We start from the raw sequence: 14,442 nt of genomic DNA on the forward strand, positions 1-14,442 counted from the left end.
TTAATCCACTTGACGAGAATATATTTTCGGATCGTATGGATTGATTGACTATTAGATGGATAGAAGGATCGAAAGGGTCGGATGTGTTAATGGGTAATCTGAATAGGTGAGGGTTAGGGTAAGGGTTTAATTTATGAAAACTTTTTGTTTAATTAAATATCCGTCAAATATGCATTTGAATTATGTAATATCTATTTAATATATATTCGATTCAGTTAATAAAACTTGATCCATTAATCCGTTCGATCCGTTGATCCGTCAAATATATATTTTCGTCAGGTAGATTAAGTCAGATTCTAACTTTGGAATATTTACAAGTCGATTAATTTCAGGGTTGCCATTTTATTTTATCAATATTAACGAATAGTAATTTTCTAAAGAACATTTTAGTTTATCCTCATAATAAAATTTTAAAAGGCAATTTGTACACTATATATTTACAACAGGACCTGTTTTAAATTAAACACATTAGTTTATAATTAAAATTAAACTACATTATTAATTCAGGCAGTGTTGTGTAATAGTTAAAATCTTTAACTTTGCTAAATAAGGTCCACGGCTCGATCCCAACAGCTTTCATATTGTACCACTATATACCAAGCCACCATACCTAAAATAAATTGAGCAAATTTTATTTTCCAACAACTTTAAACAAAAACTTATTTTCATTGTCATAAAAATATTGCTTATCATCGCTCACAACCTTAAATGAATCAACTTCTTTTATAAATTCATCAAAATCTTTTTTTAATTGTTCGCTATAATTTAAAGTTTTATCTTCAGAGTGTTGGTCAAACAAATCATCATTGTTATCAAATGAAGCATCCTCATCTTTAAATAATTCTGGATTGTCAATAAAAAGGTTACCATTGTTATGAAATAATGACTTGTTGTCACTTATTACTTGTTCATTATCATTAAACAATTCATCATCATCTAACAAATCATCATCCACTTTATTTTCATCCTCAGAATATTGGAAATCATCAAAATGATCGTCTTCTTCATGCTCCAACAATTCTGACTCAATCTCCGGTTTGTACTCCACATAAAAGTTATCCTCAGTGCGCTCATGCTTGAAACTTTTAAACCAATCACTAGGCTCCACTTGTTGCTGTTGTTGTTGGGGTAAGGCGGGGGCCAATTGGGTTCCTTGTTCTAATTGTTTAAAATTGATGTTGGGTTCAGATTGTTGTTTGTGAGGACAAGATTTTGATCGCAAGATTTTTCTGATCACCTAAAAAATAAAAACTTTGAGTGAGATTTAATTTATTTGCTTGTTACAATTAAAAATTATGCAAACAAACCTCAGGACTTGTTCCGAAGGCTTGAGCGAGATGATTTGAGTTCCATTCCTCAGGATTCCCCTTATGTAAGTCCCTGATCTGATCAGTTTGGTTCCATGTAAACTGACGAGGAGTAGAGTCCTTGATTCCGGTCAACTTTCTTAACTTTTTTTGCTCGTAATAATTCCTCCTTCGGTGAGCCTCACTACAAACAAAAAGTTAAAGAAATTATAAAGTACATTAAAGTTTTGACAAAAATGCATAAAAAAGACAGGAAAGTGATTTTGTAAAAATAAAAAATTTCCAAATTAAATACAACCAAAAAGTTCTATAAAGAAGATTAAGTTAAGTTTTACAAAAAAATAAAAAATGGACAAAAAACTAAGGGGCCTAAAAAAGACAGGAAAATGATTTAGTAACATATTAAAAAGTTCCTAGTTATCAACTTACTGGCCAAGTTCAAGTTGGAAATCAGGTTCCTGACCCTGAAAATCATTTTCAAATCTCTCACTAACTTTTCCCAAAGTTTCGGCCACAAACCCTTCGTACATCGTTCGTTTACGGAACCTTTGTCTCAGTTTGGTTGAACTTAAATACAAACTTCTTGTGGACGGGTGCTGAGTTATAATGAGTCGGCATATTCGAGAAAACATTGTTTATAAAAGTTAAAACTATTTGTCTGCGGAAACAAGAAAAAATGTTAAAAGTTTTTCTAAAAATGTTGAATTTAAAACTGAATAAAACAATTAAATAAAAAGCTGGATATTGGAAGAAAATTTTTGTGACTTAATTATAACAATAAATGCTAAACAAAATATCAATAACTTAAAAAAATAAAAATTTAAATAAATACAAACACGTAGTGCACTATTCTAACATAACTGTTAATATGTGGCACAAGTTCTAACATAAAAATATAAACAAAAAAGAGAACCCAAACGAAATCGACAATAAATATAATAAATACGAGTGTTATTGAATTTAAAAATTTGCAATATTTTGGCCTTTTGTTAAAAGTCAAATTCTACTGAAATTAAATTAACTAAGATTCTGCATTATTGCACTTTTAAACATTAATTATCTGACTTAAGTATAAATGTAACTTAGAAAAACAAAAAAATAACATGAAAAAATAATTTCCAAAACTAAAAAAGAACAATAAGTAACAATAGCATCAGTGATTATAAAGTATGACATCACAAGTTCACTATTATGAGATTAAATTCCAGAAGTTTTAACAAGTTTGTAGAACATGGAGTCAATATTTTGAAGAAGTTTTTGAGGAGAATCAAACTCTGATATTTTCCCCTCGTTCATGACAATCACTCGATCACTTTGCATCACCGTTTCTATCCTGGTGGAAAAAGTTAAAGATTAAATATGGCGTTGAACTGATTTAAACAAACAGGGATTTTTAGGATTTTGCATGGTGGTAGAAAGTTTACTTTACAACCTAAACATAACATTTGTTCCCTCTAACCCAGTCTCGAGTTGATTTTGCTAGTATGGCCTAACCCAGTCTCGAGTTTTGCTAGTTTGGCATATTATGATTTTTGTTTGCTTGATAATTTAACTGCCAATTGCTTTTCAGCTCAGCAAAGGTGCAACCAGTCTACAGCAACTTAAACTTAAAAGCAGTTAGGATTCCATGAACCTATGCAGTAAACTCATTAATTTAACCAACTACACCACATAGCTGAACAAACCTGTGAGCAATTGTGATCACAGTACATCGCGAGAAATGTTTTTTGATCGTTTCTTGGATTAAATGATCAGATTGTTGGTCCACGTTTGCTGTGGCTTCATCCAGGCACACAATCTGGGATATAAAAGATTTAATAAATTTAACAATACAAACTAATTAAAAAATTTAAACAATCTTAAAAAATGTTGAAGCACTAAAAACTAAATTATTTAAACTCACTTTCACATTCTTAAGTAAAGCTCTTGCCAGACAAATAAGTTGTCGTTGACCTACAGATAACCTTGACCCCCGCTCACCCACTTGACCTTGTAACCCTCCTAACCTTTCGACCTTCAACCCACAACTAGTGAGGGCCCAGTTCAGAGTGGTGTTAGATTGGGTACTTTCCCCCAGCTTGTTGGTGGGGTCCAGATTTTCTCTGATAGTTCCACTGAACAGGAACGGATCTTGTGGAATGATTGCAATCCTGGATCTGTGGAAAGTTAAATTAAATAAATAACCAGTAACTAATATGGTCTTATTATTTGAACCATTTAAATCACCATTAATTAAACCATTACCTTAAAGTTTGGAGTTGGACCCTCTTAATGTTGGCACCATCTATCAATATGGTTCCACTATTAATTGGAACCATTCCAAACAATGTGGATAAAATGGTTGATTTTCCACTGCCAGTACGACCAACAACACCAATTTTTTCACCACTTTCTTTAAATAATTGGTGCAGGATTTTAATATAAAAATATTTAATTTTCTTTATAAATTTATACAAAACTTTTTCAAAAATTTAATAAATTTAAACCACCACCAGGTCACAAACTTACTTATATTAAAACTGATATTCTTGAGTGCAAACAGCAAATTCTCTCGGTATCTTAACGACACTTGTTTGTACTCAATGTTGCCCTCTTGTGGCCAACTTCCACGAACTTCTATCTCATTAAAAGGAATAAGTCGTTCCTAAATTCAAATGTGATTTAAAAACTACACAGAGCTTGTAACTATGTAATCCAATCAAGATTCACAATCTTAACCAACCTGTGCAACTTGGTTGATGTAATAAGACTGTCTCTCTACTGCCACCATCTGTTTTTCAGTCTCGGTGAATGAGGTTATAACTCCTGATAACCGACTGGTGACTGACAGGGCATAAGATAAGGCCAAGCCAACCATGCCTAGCATTAGAAGGTAACATTTAAACATCAGTTACCCCTGAAACAATTGAACACAGTTTGTTAAACTCACCAGCACTCCCAGCTTGGAAATGATGTTCCAACACCGCGGTGATGGCAACCCCCGTTACCATGACAACACCCATCATCTGTAACCTGATGGCTAACCACTCCTGAGCAGCAAGAGTGGAGAAGTTGCAACGTTGGTTGATGTCGACCAATTTGTTGTTGTTAGTTCTAAAAAATGGAGGTTTCATGTAAGTTTTAAAATAGAAAACCACCATAAGTTTAAATAGCAACAGACCATACACCAGGCAATAATAGTTCACTTAAATCTTAATATCTTCTCAACAATTACCTGAACATTTGGTCTTTGTTAAAAGCTCTGATTGTCTCCATGCCAACCAAACTTTCACTAAAATGGACGTAGATCGGGGATAAACTGACACTGCTCAACCTCTTCAACTCTCGTGAGCTTAACCGGTAATATTGCTATGGAAAAAAATAAGAACTCACAAATAACTGTTTTATGTCATTTTGAGTTATTTTATTTGCAAAATAAATTTAATAGTCAAAAATTATTTAAGCATGATAACAATTATTAGATTATTAAAACCTGACAAAAAACGAATATTTAGTTTACAAATAAATAAAAAATGATAAATAGTTAAAAAAGTCAAGTTTAAAACCCAACCTGAGTATAATAATAGAAAACCCCCAATGGAATGAGCACCAAAGTGAAGTAGGGTAAACCATAACAAGTGACCACAAGAGTGGCAACAAGACCAACAAACTGGGCAAGAAATATGTTAAGCATGAAGGGCAGGGAATCATCTACGGTGTACATATCGCTCGTGAACCTGTTTATTATTCGTCCAACAGGGGTGGTGTCAAAAAATGTCACAGGAGCCTGCAATAAGTTACTTATGATTAATTTGTGTTTGCAGAGAAGATAAGATATAACACTCAAAAATATGCAAATATTTATAGGTGCAGCATATTAACCCATAAACCCAAGGTCTTATAATAAAGTTAAACTAACCTGCAAAATAGATTTTAGCAACTTTATATGTAAAACCTTGGCAGCTTTAACACCACCATAGGCAAACAAAAATGCACGGAACAGTGTGAAAATACTGTTTATCCCCGCGATTATTCCATAAATCATTAAATACCAACTTGGATCATGACTGGGATGCCTAGGGTTGTGGTGCGCTGTACAAAAGTAAATAAAAGTTAAAAAGAACACTTGAATTCACTACATAAGGTCACAAGATCGATTCCCACTGCTTTCTATAAACAGCACAAAATTCAGATAAATTGTCGACCAATTCTGTTCAAGTCTATTTCAAACTTTCAATTCTAATCAATTATAATCTCAAAAGTCAACTTAAGATTGGATCGGTGTAACAAATGTTGTTTTATGTTAAGGTCGTGAAATCGTCTTTTTCACAGAGGATAAAAAAAAAAAATTAAAAATAAACTTTGATATTGTTAGAACAAAAATCCCTTTTTGTTGTTTATAAAACCCAAACCAACTTACCTCCCAGCAAGACAGTGTATGAGGTATCAGTGATGAATATTGGTTGTTGTAGAACATAAGTGAAATTGTGTGATTGGTCGGTTTGAAGGTTTACTGGCTTGTGATTGGTTGAATTGCTGTTGACCCATTCTGCCAACCACCAATCAGAGATCACTTTGGAAGCTGGTTAAAAACAAATTACCTTAGCCCAAAATATTGACCAAAATTATTGAAGCCAAAATCCAATTTTAATTTATTTGGATTGATAATAAATAATATATATAAATAGGTTTTGAATATTAAAATAAAGCAATGGACATCTTATAGAATCAGTAACAACATGAACCCACCTTGCATAAGGAACAAAAACACGAGAACCAATGAAGCCAGACACGCCCCCACAGCCAACCAATAAGATTTGTAAACAGAGATGTTAACCGTTCCAACAGCTCTGTCTTCAACTTGGATTAATTTACTCTCGTTTAATTTGGTTTTAGATTGGGTTTGGTTGGTGGGTTGCTCTGTTAAAAAAAGTTTAAAAAAAAGGAAAATTTTATTTAAGTTTTGAAAATATTCGTAAAGAAGTTTTAAATTAAGACTCACCGATGTTAGCTTGTTTTTTGTTAAAATTCTCCCCCAATATTTCTGATGGTTTTCCAACTGCTTTAATCTTTCCATCTTCCATTTCAAATATAACATCAGCATGTTGTAGGTATCTTTGATGTAATATTATTTTAAAACTGAAGTATTATCTTATTATAAACTATTGGAAAATTGTGTAAATGGTTGCTTAAAAAATGAAAGCATCAGCAAAACATCAAAAGTCAACAACTTGCCAGCAAAAAGAAACAAACCCTGGATCTCAGGTCCTAAGTTTAAGGGTGCTTTAACATTTTAGCATCTGAGTCAAACCCTCTTAAAATCAAGGATATTATGACAACAACTCACCTAACATGATGGGTGACTAATACCCTGGTCTTCTCCCTTAGAATCCCTGTTATACATTGGTGATATAAGTGGCTTGCAACATGTTGGTCCACTGCTGATATTGGGTCATCTAGGAGGTAGATTGATTTGTCCTGTAAGGCATGTTGTTAAGTTACTGGTTGGTTAAGAAGTCAAAAAATTTAATATTTTTTAAATTCTATTCACCTGATAAATAGCTCTAGCAAGTGTTACCCTTGACCTTTGGCCCCCACTTAAGGTGACCCCATTTTCTCCGACCTCTGTTAGGTCACCACTAGGTAGCGCCATTAAATCACGATTCAGTGCACAGCACTCTAACACAGTCTCGTACAAATCTTGCTCATAATCCAAGCCCCATAAAATATTCTCTCTGTGAGTTTGAATTATTTATTTTAGGAACTTTTTTTATTTATTTACAGATAACAAAATATTAAAAGTTGTGACCTGATTGTGGCATGTTGAAGCCATGGCTCTTGTGCCACATAAGCGACCTCATTCTGCGACCCTTGCACCATGACATGACCCCTGACCTTCCGAGTTGAACCTAATATCCCCGATAGCAACGAACTTTTACCTGAACCAACAGGGCCAATAATTCCAATGAATTGACCCTAAGACAAATAAAGTTAATTTGTTTTTTAAGCCATAATAAATGTTAAAGTTAAACCATTAACTTGGTTAAGCAAGTAAACAAAACCTTTTTAATATCCAGGCTGATATCCCTCAACAATAAATTACTTTCCTCAGGTGAAAACACAAAAGAATTCCACGAAAACGTTCCATCAATAATTTTCACTGCTTCCTCTAAAACAAGAGAAAACATATTTCATTAAATGTCATTAATTTATAACAGGGTTTTAACCTGGATTTTAACTAATTTGTGTTTCAGTTGATGTTAAAAGTTTCGCTCACCACTTGATGGAGCAGATACAATTGCATCGAAATAAAGATTGGGATCTCGGTCGGGAATCGAGATGAAACGCTCGAGTCTCTCCAGTGAGATCCAAGCCTCCATTAAACCATTGATCACCCATGGGAAGGCATTTAAGGGGGAGATCAGCATATTGATCAGGGCTATCACTGTGAACACCTACAACAAATATTCAAACAATTCATTTTTAGGCAAAAATAAAAAAGATTTATTTTGTGAAACAAACTAACCTTAGCAGCAGTAAGATCATGACCCAAGGATGAATAAATTGCGAAGGTCAAAAGTGAGATTAAAACAGGGGTTGTAGCCCATAAATAAACACAACCGGCATCGAAATATTTGATCCCTCGCAAACTTTTAAGTTCCTCGCTCCTGATGCTAAAAAGTTAAATAAAAAAAAGGTTAAAAATAAAGTTTGGTAAATTTTAATTATTTTAATGCAACATTAGCTGCTAGATTTATGTGAGTAGCATAAAATATATTAAAAATAATAAACAAACCAACACCGCAGATTATTCACTTCTTACTTGTTTATTTTCTCGGTTAGAAATCCCTCCCACACGTTAAACTTTACAACTCTGATCCCAAGCAAAACCTCGGTCATAACCTGAACAAAAGTTAAGTTAGTAAATATTAAAACAACTTCAGCACTACAAAAAATTACGTAAAGAATATCCTTTATAATAAAAACATTTTAATGTAGATTTTTTTAATTAGTTTTTAACCTTAATTCTTGAATCTTTTTGCTCCATCATTTTAACATTATATTGTCCAATCTTTTTGGCTAAATAATGGTTAAAAAATATCATAATCACAGCAAGACCCAAGCCAGCTAGAAACACTATTCCAACCTGAAACATAGAAACTAGTTTAAAATAGTGTTAAATTAAATATTCTTTATCAGGCCATTTTATTAAAAAACCCAAATAGAACAAACCTGTAAATAAAGTAGAGCAAGAGTTACAGCAACTTGAAACGGCAAACTCCAAAGTTGATGAAAACTCGGACAAAAGTTCACAATTCGGTTACAATCCGTGCTCATAAAGTTGGTCACCTCCCCTGTTGTATACTTGGACATGTAAACATGTTTCGAGGTCGTTGTTTTTGAGTAAATTGCTCCGATTAAACAACTTTTCATTCCAATCGCAATTTTGTTGACCTAGAAATTTTTTTTTTAAATTCGAAGATATTTATGAAGGCCAAATCAAAATCAAATATAAAACATTTGTTACCTGGTATTCAAAGTGTGTTGATAACAAAGAACCAACCAAAGTTGAACCAAATAAGGCAGAAGCATAATACCAACCATTAGATAATGGTTCATCTGAGTCCACATAATTTACCAACAAGTTTAAAACTATGGGACCCACAAAAGCCAACGAGTCGCCCCCAAATTTAAGCAAACCCAGTGAAAAATATAATTTTCCAAATTTTTTGTTCAAAGTTTTTAAAACAAAGTGAGATTTTTTGTCCTGGTTTTGAGTTTCGTATTCAAAGTCAGTTTGTTGGTTGGGTTCAACATTTTTCTCGAATGTTTCACTTAATTCTACAGTGTTTAAATCCTGAGGTAAATAATAAACAGAATTCTCGTTGTTCAACAACTTTTCTGACCCTTTCTTCATTAACGGTTGAACCCAGCAGAAGAAGAGTTTTGACAAACAAGATGCAGAATCAACTGGACAGATTGGTTGTAGTTCTGTCGGAAAATCACTTGATCCGACTGCGTAATATCGATCTCCTAAACTACTTGAAGACCCTGAATTAATGACCACATTTTCGTCATAATTTGGACTTAATATTGAAACAGTTCTGTACTTGGAATTGCCTTGAATTGTCACCACAAGATAAATAAGTTGACAAGCTGCTGATATTGAAATACAAAATAACTCAATAATCCAATTAACATCAATTTTTCCGTTCATTTCCTTGATCAAAATTAACACAATTCTCCATATTTCAACTCCATAAAAAGGCAGAGTTAGAGCCCAGGTTAATATTACAATCATTGGACCTCGTTTGTACTGAAAATGCACCAGACAAAGTCTCCATAAAAACAATAAATGCACCAACAAAGAAACAAACCTAACACCGTACGATAACCCAACAACCGGAGGAATTGGTTCTTTTGTAATCACATCTTTAAGAAGCTGGGTGATTAGAACCAGAATTGAAATGGTTGTGCAAAGTTTTCTAATGTTAAAAGTTGACGGGACAGTAAGCCTGACATCTGGTGGTCGTAATCTCCCGATATAAAATGCAGAAGTGATTGCAAATAAAGTGAACGGCCCCAGCACAAAAACATAAGTTTCAAAACATTGTGAAAACAATTTTGGTGTTGAAAATATTTTGAATTCCCCCTCACAAAATTCTGTTAAAGGTTCGTTCAAAGACATTGTTTTATTATGGACCTAAATAGTTTAAATAAATGTAATTTTATTATGGTACTCCTTTGAGGTCTGTCAGTTAAAATTGCAAACATTTAACTAATTTAGACACAAAAGACAGTAAAAGTGACAAAAACAGTAACACAGTTATAACCTATCTGCCTATACACAATTTAAAAACACGAAGTTTTTGATTATCACAGCATTTTTAATAAAAGTATTAAGATAATAATAACATTTTAAAAAAGCTTACTTTTTGAATTATGACGTTGTTGATTGTTTATATCACGTGCTTTCTGTACAAGAGTTATGATCCATTTGTGACATACATAAGTGATGTAACCAAAATGTTTGTGGCACCTGCCAAACAATAATATACAGAGCATAAAATATTTAGGTAACTCGTTTTTATGTTAAAGAAATTATTTAAGTATAAATTTACTGTTATATATAGTCGTCAAATATTTTAAAAATTTTGGGATTGAAACTTTTTTTCGATTTTTAAAATTGTTTACAATTTTAAAAATTGTTGTGAAAAAAGATTTATTTGTAAATGATTAATTTGTTGCAGAAAACATAAAATGATGTTTAACACTTATCGGAACACAAGTCAATTAAGATAAAACTTGTTTGTGATTCGGTCACAAAATCAACAAAAGTTGATAAGTTTGCTGGGGTAAATATTATCATCAAATGCTGATCCAACAATCTGAAATAATATAAAAAGATTTATTGAAATATTATTTTATGTTTTAAGGTTTTAAAAGTGTTATCATGAAGTTGTATTTAATATTCTTAGTGTTAGCTGTGACAGTTTATTACAGCGAGACTAACTCAGGTAACTTATAGCGTAGAATTTAAGTTTTGTTATAATAACTAAAGTTGAAATATTTCTTTTTAGTATTCTTGGACAAAGAGTCAGCCTCTGAATACTTGCACCGAGCGAAGCGAAATCCATTTGAGGAGCTTCTTGCTGGAAATGCTGAGCGGGAATGTTATGAGGAGGTTTGCGACCAGGAGGAAGCTTACGAAGTGTACGATAACGACGTTCAAGGGGTAATGTTAAATTATCCCACAATGAACAACCCTAACTATAGATTATTATTTTGTTACCCAATTAGCAAAGGTGGGCACTAAACCGTTAATGCGTTAATCGTTAAATAACGAAGTTAAATTTTGCGATAAAATTTAACTTTTAAGTTAACTTTAAAAATCGTCAACGGACCTGTTAACTTTCGTTAAATTGTGCTTCCGTTAAATTAAGTCCGTTAATTTAATATTTTTACAAGTTTACCATGGTAATATAAAAGTATATATGTTTTATTTTGCCGTTTATTGGGTTTATTTGTTTCAATTTTAAACGATGAAGGCCACTACCATCTGGCTGCTGTTATTCGGGCATTCTTTAAGTTTAAAAACGTCTTTTAAACTTACATTCGTGTAGTTAAAATATCAACTAAGATTAAAACTGCTGTTTTTTTTAAATAGCGTCGTTTCTTTGTTTGTTTTATTTAAGTTTTAACGTTAACAGTTATCGATAACTACCGTTACATTTTGTTTAATTTAACTTATTAACGTTAACGAAGTTAATGTACTATGTAACGAATTATCACTTAACGAAGTTACTTTCTCGTTTAACTGTGCCCACCTATGCTAATTAGGTTGTTTATTGCCGTTTATTACGTAGGAAATTGCAACTGAAAATATGAATATGAAAATAAATTCGATAAAATATTAAATTTAAGCCGCACAAGTTAAATAAAAATAAGAATTGCGATGGTTTAAGTTGGGGCAATTATTTTTTATTATTTTATTAAAGTTTGATTTGTAAGAAGTCAAAAGTCGAGTTTTAATAAACATTTTTATCAAAATTATTGTTTCAAACTTATTAACAGGTTCGTAGTACTTTAAACTTTTAATATTTATTTATTAATAAGCAATCTTGCAACAGTATTATTTGTTTTTCAGGCTCAATTCTGGAGCGAACTGACAGGTAAGCAACTTTAATGTTTGGCAACATTTAAACATTAATCTGCTATTTACAACTTAAATTATTGACAGAACCTGATAAGACAGGTTTTAAATAAAGTAGTTTAAATCTTATTTGTTTAACTCATGTTAACTCCGCTGACTTGTTTTTGTAATCTATTAAACCTATGTAATTTCTAGGTTAACATTGGGTTATACAAGCACAAAACTAAAAGATACTAAAAGTTAACGTGAATTATTATTTTATTTAAGCTCAATGCGAGATCCTGATCCCGTGCTACGCAGTTGGAACGTTCCAATGTGTGAATTCCTACAACAGTTTTACTTGCGAGTGCAATGATGGCTACGGGGGACAATATTGCGAGATCGGTTCGTTAAAGTTTAAATATTTAAAAAACAGTTCCTGCCTTGAATAAACACGTGACTTATGTTTAAGATATCAACGAATGCGACGAGGAACCTTGCTACTTCGGCAACTGCACGAACACTTACGGAGGTTTCAGTTGCGAGTGCGAACAAGGCTACGTAGGCCAATTCTGCGAAGTCGGTATGTATGACGTCATAATTAAACAACAAAACATTTACTGCATTTAAGGTAGTAAGGGGCGCCATAGGGGTGTGGTTATTAAGAATGACGTAATAATGGTATACCGGTGTCCGGTAGTGTGGCAGCCTGGTCATGGCGTTAAACAACTAGTCTAAAGGTCCAGGTTTAAGCAGCACCAATGTCGCCCTTGAGCCCGGCGTTAGCTCAAACACTTCACTTTAAGATGGATTTAACAAAACTAAATAAAACCTTTGACAGATTTTGATGATTGCTCGCTTGGATATTGTCCCGAGGGTTCCACGTGCGAAGATCAAGTAAACGCTTTTCTTTGTCTTTGTCCTCCTGCTGGTTGTGACGTAACAGACCATTCCACTCAGCAACAACAGGTGACAACAAATACGCGTATTCTAAAATAATAAAAAAAATTAAAAACAATTTTTTTTGCAGACAACCATACCACGATAGAAGAAGAAAGTTTGAAAAAAAATATTTTAATTTTGTAAAATTTTAATTAATTTTGCAACTAAAACTTTATTTGTAAATTTAAATTGTGAAATAAAAATTATTTGCAAAAATTGTGACTATTTAATTTTCCCTAACTTTTAAAAACCAATAAAAACTAAATTTACGGTCAACAACTTTTAATAGTTAGGGACCTACTAGTGTAAACATAGGTAAACTATAAGAATATATTGGACTATAACATTAACGTGATTCATAATAATATGTTTATAATAAAACAAAATGGACGAACCAGTAATAATAAATTATGATTTTAAAATATAGTGTTGAGGTTCGCAATGTTTTAGGCAACAGCAGTTGTTTTAGCAGTAAGAAAACAGTAGTTATTTCAGCAGTAAGAAAACAGTAGTTATTTTAGCAGTAAAAAAACAGCAGTTGTTTCAGCAGTAAGAAAACAGCAGTTGTTTCAGCAGTAAGAAAAAACAGCAGTTGTTTCAGCAGTAAAAAAACGGCAGAAATTTCAGCAGTTAAAAAACGGCAGTTGTTTTAGCAATAAGAAAACAGTAATTGTTTTAACAGTAAGAAAACAGTAGTTATTTCAGCAGTAAGAAAACAGTAGTTATTTTAGCAGTAAGAAAACAGCAGTAGTTGTTTCAGCAGTAAGAAAACAGCAGTTGTTTCAGCAGTAAGAAAAAACAGCAGTTGTTTCAGCAGTAAAAAAACGGCAGTAATTTCAGCAGTTAGAAAACGGCAGTTGTTTTAGCAATAAGAAAACAGTAATTGTTTTAGCAGTAAGAAAAAACAGCAGTTGTTTCTGCGGTAAAAAAACAGTAGTTATTTTAGCAGTAAAAAAACAGCAGTTGTTTCAGCAGTAAGAAAACAGCAGTTGTTTCAGCAGTAAGAAAACAGTAGTTATTTTAGCAGTAAGAAAACAGTAGTTATTTTAGCAGTAAAAAAACAGCAGTTGTTTCAGCAGTAAGAAAACAGCAGTTGTTTTAGCAGTAAGAAAACAGTAGTTATTTCAGCAGTAAGAAAACAGTATTTATTTTAGCAGTAAAAAAACAGCAGTTGTTTCAGCAGTAAGAAAACAGCAGTTGTTTTAGCAGTAAGAAAACAGTAGTTATTTCAGCAGTAAGAAAACAGTAGTTGTTTCAGCAGTAAGAAAACAGCAGTTGTTTCAGCAGTAAGAAAACAGCAGTTGTTTCAGCAGTAAGAAAACAGTAGTTATTTCAGCAGTAAGAAAACAGTAGTTATTTTAGCAGTAAAAAATCAGCAGTTGTTTTAGGAGTAAGAGAACAGTAGTTGTTTCAGCAGTAAGAAAACAGCAGTAGTTTCAGCAGTAAGAAAATGAAGCAATTGTTTCAGCATTAAGAAAACAGCGATAATTTCAGTAGTAAGAAAACGGCAGTTGTTTCAGTAGTAAAAAAACAGCAGTTGTTTCAGCAGTAAGAAAACAGCAGTTGTTTCAGCAGTAAGAA

General features: G+C 32.5%; 3 protein-coding genes across 4 annotated transcripts; 1 reads left to right on the forward strand and 2 right to left on the reverse strand.

The window, feature by feature from the left end:
- Nucleotides 1-442: 442 nt before the first annotated feature.
- LOC145753156 (uncharacterized) lies at nucleotides 443-1,958 on the reverse strand. Of its 2 annotated transcripts, XM_082569552.1 has the most exons (4): nucleotides 1,737-1,958; nucleotides 1,308-1,491; nucleotides 704-1,237; nucleotides 443-610 (listed from the first exon to the last, which is right to left on the reverse strand). In XM_082569552.1, the coding sequence occupies exons 1-4, from the start codon at nucleotides 1,937-1,939 to the stop codon at nucleotides 590-592; spliced, it is 942 nt and encodes a 313-aa protein (XP_082425678.1). In that variant the 5' UTR covers nucleotides 1,940-1,958; the 3' UTR covers nucleotides 443-589. The 2 variants fall into 2 exon arrangements, with proteins under 2 accessions (XP_082425678.1, XP_082425677.1); XM_082569551.1 differs by having other exon boundaries at nucleotides 443-1,237.
- Nucleotides 1,959-2,183: 225 nt separating this feature from the next.
- On the reverse strand, nucleotides 2,184-9,737 carry LOC145753175 (ATP-binding cassette sub-family C member 10-like). The gene is made up of 23 exons (XM_082569576.1): nucleotides 8,815-9,737; nucleotides 8,520-8,741; nucleotides 8,308-8,433; nucleotides 8,110-8,189; nucleotides 7,813-7,960; nucleotides 7,564-7,741; nucleotides 7,349-7,455; nucleotides 7,096-7,262; nucleotides 6,838-7,021; nucleotides 6,634-6,764; nucleotides 6,289-6,401; nucleotides 6,036-6,206; nucleotides 5,707-5,868; nucleotides 5,206-5,378; nucleotides 4,858-5,073; nucleotides 4,522-4,655; nucleotides 4,237-4,400; nucleotides 4,030-4,166; nucleotides 3,816-3,951; nucleotides 3,552-3,699; nucleotides 3,211-3,463; nucleotides 2,993-3,105; nucleotides 2,184-2,640 (listed from the first exon to the last, which is right to left on the reverse strand). The coding sequence occupies exons 1-23, from the start codon at nucleotides 9,586-9,588 to the stop codon at nucleotides 2,505-2,507; spliced, it is 4,173 nt and encodes a 1,390-aa protein (XP_082425702.1). The 5' UTR covers nucleotides 9,589-9,737; the 3' UTR covers nucleotides 2,184-2,504.
- Nucleotides 9,738-10,735: 998 nt separating this feature from the next.
- Nucleotides 10,736-12,967, forward strand: LOC145752430 (vitamin K-dependent protein Z-like). The gene is made up of 7 exons (XM_082568717.1): nucleotides 10,736-10,804; nucleotides 10,868-11,022; nucleotides 11,935-11,959; nucleotides 12,208-12,324; nucleotides 12,392-12,502; nucleotides 12,761-12,888; nucleotides 12,950-12,967. Exons 1-7 carry the CDS (start codon nucleotides 10,741-10,743, stop codon nucleotides 12,965-12,967), a joined length of 618 nt encoding a protein of 205 aa, XP_082424843.1. The 5' UTR covers nucleotides 10,736-10,740.
- The last annotated feature ends 1,475 nt before the right edge of the window (nucleotides 12,968-14,442 follow it).

The sequence above is a fragment of the Corella eumyota genome, chromosome 5, assembly GCF_963082875.1.
Source record: "Corella eumyota chromosome 5, kaCorEumy4.1, whole genome shotgun sequence".
NCBI classification, from domain to species: Eukaryota; Metazoa; Chordata; class Ascidiacea; order Phlebobranchia; family Corellidae; genus Corella; species Corella eumyota.

What these genes read in the sequence shown, in the direction of transcription:
- LOC145753156 (XM_082569551.1), bottom strand. Translation starts at nt 1,939, where the DNA reads ATGTTTTCTCGAATATGCCGACTCATTATAACTCAGCACCCGTCCACA. An exon ending in TTCCAACTTGAACTTGGCCA is followed by an intron (nt 1,492 to 1,736) that starts GTAAGTTGATAA and finishes TTTTGTTTGTAG; the next exon opens with TGAGGCTCACCGAAGGAGGA. An exon ending in CCTTCGGAACAAGTCCTGAG is followed by an intron (nt 1,238 to 1,307) that starts GTTTGTTTGCAT and finishes TTTATTTTTTAG; the next exon opens with GTGATCAGAAAAATCTTGCG.
- LOC145753175 (XM_082569576.1), bottom strand. Translation starts at nt 9,588, where the DNA reads ATGATTGTAATATTAACCTGGGCTCTAACTCTGCCTTTTTATGGAGTT. An exon ending in CTTCAACATGCCACAATCAG is followed by an intron (nt 7,022 to 7,095) that starts GTCACAACTTTT and finishes TCAAACTCACAG; the next exon opens with AGAGAATATTTTATGGGGCT. An exon ending in TTTCCAAGCTGGGAGTGCTG is followed by an intron (nt 4,167 to 4,236) that starts GTGAGTTTAACA and finishes TTCTAATGCTAG; the next exon opens with GCATGGTTGGCTTGGCCTTA.
- LOC145752430 (XM_082568717.1), top strand. Translation starts at nt 10,741, where the DNA reads ATGAAGTTGTATTTAATATTCTTAGTGTTAGCTGTGACAGTTTATTAC. An exon ending in ATTCTGGAGCGAACTGACAG is followed by an intron (nt 11,960 to 12,207) that starts GTAAGCAACTTT and finishes ATTTTATTTAAG; the next exon opens with CTCAATGCGAGATCCTGATC. An exon ending in AGGCCAATTCTGCGAAGTCG is followed by an intron (nt 12,503 to 12,760) that starts GTATGTATGACG and finishes AACCTTTGACAG; the next exon opens with ATTTTGATGATTGCTCGCTT.